This window comes from Montipora capricornis, chromosome 14, assembly GCF_036669925.1.
Source record: "Montipora capricornis isolate CH-2021 chromosome 14, ASM3666992v2, whole genome shotgun sequence".
Lineage (NCBI taxonomy): Eukaryota > Metazoa > Cnidaria > Anthozoa > Scleractinia > Acroporidae > Montipora > Montipora capricornis.
In genome coordinates, this window is record NC_090896.1 from 49146722 (window position 1) to 49151684 (window position 4963).

At 39.5% G+C, this 4963-nt stretch overlaps 1 protein-coding gene across 1 annotated transcript in view; it reads right to left on the reverse strand.

The window, feature by feature from the left end:
• Window positions 1-533: 533 nt before the first annotated feature.
• Window positions 534-4963, reverse strand: part of LOC138031256 (protein mono-ADP-ribosyltransferase PARP14-like) — an 88277-nt gene continuing 83847 nt past the window's right edge. The window contains exon 5 of the mRNA XM_068878951.1: window positions 534-3642. Coding sequence (XP_068735052.1) covers window positions 3368-3642 — 275 coding nt within the window. The 3' untranslated portion in view covers window positions 534-3367. The remainder of the gene's footprint in view (window positions 3643-4963) is intronic.

Below are 4963 nucleotides of genomic sequence, written 5' to 3' on the forward strand. Positions count from 1 at the left end.
TGTCCTTTTGATTACCTCTTTGCCTTTCCACGCTACTTTGGTCCGTAAGACCATCAGCAAGACTTGATAGTCTCTCAACGAGGTCTCTGTGAAGTATTTTTGATACAAACGGCATTTCATAGTTTGGAACCAAGTTACAAGATGATGGAATTAAGAAGCTTGAAACTTTGGACTGGACTACGGAACACGCAATTACGGGATTTTAGATTTTTAAGCATTGAGAGAAATGGAGTACAGATGTTATCTTCTTGTCTTCGCCACGGCAGATTTAAACCGTTTCCAAGTAACAAGTCTTTTTGTCTCCGCCACGGCAGATTTAAAGAGTTTGCAAGGACCTAAACTAGGATTACAGAACCGGAATGATAAGTTGTTGAACTGTGATTTGTAATAAGTTTTTCTGACGATTTAGAACTGATCTCGTAGTTTTCGGATGAACGGAATTAAGGAAGCTAGTAAGACTGTGGGATTTGAATAGTCTCTTTCGAAAAAATAAAGAAATAAAAAATCACGTATCCTGATAACTCTAATAGGGCTTCGTTGTTTGCATTTGCAAATTTAATAACCATAATAAGAGTTTTCACAACAAGCAACTTCAAGTTAAATTACAGATTTATATTTCTGGTAATCTCTCACCATTTTCCAAAGTTCACCTGTAGTTGAAGTTCACTGTAACTGGACAATTTGTGTTAACTGTTTGTGCATCCCACGAATACGCCGTTATATGCGTCTTGTTTCATAATGTTCATTTTGTGATTAAAAACTTTGACAGGCAGTTGACTCAAAGCATCCAAACTAAGTGTCAACTGCTTGGTCTAGTAAGCCCAACAACAGCCAGCATGCATAGTTGGGTCCACTGGGTCTTCTACGTACTTCTCTAATTTAATTAGAATATTTCACTTGCAAAATCGTGCTCAAAAAACGATAACAAACTCAGGATCATAAGGCACGTTTTCCACTTTATTTGGGAAATTGGGTATTCTCAACATTTTTCAAATCAATGCATTTCAAACTGGTTAGTGCAAGTTTTATTACCGCATTCAGTAGTTGCCTCGGATGTTTTTGAACTTATTTGATCTTTCAATAATATCAGTGACAAACTACTTTTTTGTAGGTAATCATATGAGCAGGGATGGTGCAGTGTTGGTAGTGAGAGCACTAGCGTCCCACCAATGTGGCCCGGGTTTTCCCTTCTCCTCAAAAACCAATATGATTTGATATGTATTAATTTGATTTGATTTCATTTGCGCACGACCCCACAAGCTACTCAGCCTTAAACACCATCGTGTGAAAATAATAATTATTATTATGATTTCGAGTGTAATTTGGAATAAATAAGCATGCGTAATTTTTTTCTAGTGGGCGAGTGCAATTTGTAGTCTTGAAAAATCTACTCGTTCTTATTTATTCCAAATTGCAAGGTTTAAAATAGACATTCGTTTCTTTTTTGTCGGGACAACTGTAGTCACATGTATTTCTTCATGTCGGTGGGCAGCACCATGGCTGTTTTGGTGATTCTGTAGCACATAAATTCGCCTTGTGGCCAATTCTCTCAATAATCCACGTGACAGCAAATAGCTCTTACTAACGAGTGATGAACAGCGTTTTTCCAGTGCAATAGACCGATTGCATAAATGGCGGCCAAAAATGTATTCTTTTGTTTATGTGCTAATTAGACTCACTAGCCTCGCTCTCGAACGACATTTCTATTGTATTTTGTCCATGCAAACGAGGCTAGTGAGTCTAATTAGCACATAAACAAAAGAATACGTTTTTGGCGGCCATTTATGCAATCGGTCTATAGCCCTTTTCACGGTTAGTTTTTCTCATTTGCATTAGAATGTAATCTAACGTGGATGCGAGGCAACTTCAGGTTAAAACTACATAAATTCCCGAAATTGCCTCACATACATGCTATATTATATTGTAATGCAAATGAGAAAAACTAACCGTGAAAAGGGCTATTTGATTGGAAAAAAACAAGGAGGCGTAATATTCAGTGTCCATTCACTCATTAAGGATTTTAAACAATACGAGGAGAATCATAACGAATACGTCACCTACAAATAGCACTTATTCTTAGTAATAATTTCGTAATTATTCCATCGGTATGGAAAGTGCATACCACTGAACTTGTCAGGAATAAAACTGGTATAAACAGTGAAGATGTTACAGACAAAAGAGAAAATTTACGATCGGGTGCTCATTTCCTTCACTTTATAACCTCAAATTTAATCGCTTCAAACAGTTTCGTACGACAAGAACAGTAAAGAAATGTACCGAAGTGTAATAAGCTATGGCTTTGTAGCCCTCTCATTCTTGCCCACTTCGTCACCACTTTTCTCTTCTTTATTGCAGCCGGCTCACCGGGCCGCGCATAAGCCAAGGTCAGTTCGCAAAATGTTTGCAATGCGCAGCTGTTTGATCCAGTGTATGACAGCTAAAATTAGTAACAGAGTTTGACACATTTTACTGATTATCATAGCATCATTATAATTTTGATCCCAACATTGTCAAATTGCTGGTACCATGACGAAGTTGCAGTTCCCATGGCAACCAGATTGACAATTGGACATAGTTCGATGCCCCTCTGGTTTGAAGAAATTTGAATGTACCTTAGAAAGATTTGGCGGACACTGTGATTCTACGGTAAAGGAGCAAGAATATGTTCTTGGTGCTTGAAGGGATAATGTCTACCCAAAAGCTTCCTTGTGTTACTGTGCACAGCCAGTAGATCTAGTTACTCGTAACACCTTGGGGGAGGAGAACTGCTGGTTTTTCGTCATCCCGCACATTCAAGGGGTTACAGAATCAATCGAGAAACTTTGGAGTAGCCACAACGCAAAAGTTGCTCAATAGCCTTTCCAGACGCTCAGTCATTAACGACTGTGATCATGAGTATCTACCGGACAGACCAAACGCATGTTTGAAGGAGCATACAGAGGAAACTCTGCGTTGAAGAAGCATGCTTGCCAATATAACCACGCAATTGCGTGGGGGGTAATTCTAGAATTATTACCACCAACCAGCGGTATCATCAACACCGTTGTTTGGAAGATTGGCACATAAATGCCGCCTACGCTCCTTTAAACAGTGATGATGGCGGCATTTTGCCTTACATCTATTTGCACCTTGTTAAAAGAAAAGGACGTAAATTACCTTTCCTTTCTTAAGTACGCTAGTAGCATACAAAAAACCTCTTGCGGTAACTTTGTATCACCCGTGATGAAGACACTAGACGGAAGTGTCGAAATGTTGGATCTTTGAGTTGTAACTTTCTGAGCTACACACAAATTTCAGTCTTCAAACCAGAGTAGCATCAAACTATGTCTGCTGTTACCATATGAAAGCAAACATTAATTTAAAGCTATTAAAATGTAATAAGGTATTCAGGATAACACTGAGAGTCGTAAAATACAACAAAGACGGACGGGCTTCCTGTGTTGTCGACAACTGATTCATACAGAATCTCTGGTCTGGAAGGATTTTTCGGTGGAGGAACAATCATGGCTGAGTTGCCTACACAATATTGCCCAACCAGGACCCGGGCGAGGTACATGCAACGAGACCCTGTTCCACCCCTTGCGAATCCAGCGGAGTAAGAGGCATCTCGGGCAAAGTATACCCCGCGTCCCAACGCCACTCCTGAAACCAACAGACAATTATTATTATTATTATTATTATTATTATTATTATTATTATTATTATTATTATTATTATTATTGTGTCTGAATTAACTGACTATACAGTATTAGTATCACCCAACTCGTGGACTGATGCAAATCCTGCATTTCAATTGGTTACATAATAGAGGACTATTAGCAATAGTCCTCGAGTGGCGAAAAGCAGGACGCTTTCTTTCGCTTTATTCCCAAATAAATACTTCTTCAACTTGCATTTACTAACTTTATTATTGACTTTTCTGTCCGACTAGTTGAGTGTTACTAAAACAATTAGGCCCTCAAGGGCCACTGGTCAATACCCCATTCGGCTTCGCCGGGCTACGGATCTAATTAGTTAAATAGTCGGCCATTTTCCCTACTTAATGCAGGAAGGAAGTATCACACAGCCGGTGGCCTAGGATACTTCATGCCATCTGGTCTGTCCTTAATAAAATTAAGTGTCCAGCACTTTTCCTTCCTGACCCCAGCAAGGTTATTCGTTGTAAAAGTTCGATTGCATTCCCAACTGTCTCAGCCGCATTTCAAATCCTATTAATAGAATCTTGAGAGCGTTGTTATGTCTTTGTAAGTACTTTGTCTGCACCAGTGCACTGCAGCGAGCTACGATGTTTTGAACGTTCTCCAGGGACTTTCCACACAGGCAACAATTCTCCTCAGTGACTTGTGATCTTGTTTTCCTGTTGTAATATACCTTGGTAGGTAGCAGCTGTTAGTAGAGCTCTTTTATTCCTTCGATGGTATGTGTTGGGGCATTCTTCCATGTAGAAAGCCATGCAACGCACTTGTCCAATTTAACTTTATCGTCGTCCCTTCTCTGTTTAATCAGCTTTCGTTGCCATCTCTCTTCAGATACAGTTACTTGAACAGCTTGTTGTCGGGTCCTGTTGATAATGAGGCTTTGCCTTCTCAGTATCTGCTTCTTTGCCATCAGCGAATACAATAGGATTGGGGTAGTTTAACCGCAACTGTAGACCAAGATTATCTGCGTATTTCGTAGCATCTTTGATAACGGAGTGTGTATGCTAGCCGCCACGTTTGTGTTCACATCAGGTATGTGAACATCGGTAATGCAAACTGATTGGACGCCACAACCTTCGAATGGTCTGACAACGGGCTTGACCAAATGATTATGATGATGATGATGATTATTATTATTATTATTATTATTATGATATGGAATTTTTAGCCCAACAATATGCGTAGCCAAACCTCTCCTTGAATTTTCTTGCGTCGGACATCAAGTACTGAAGCCGCGGAGAAAGATGATCAAAAATACCAACACT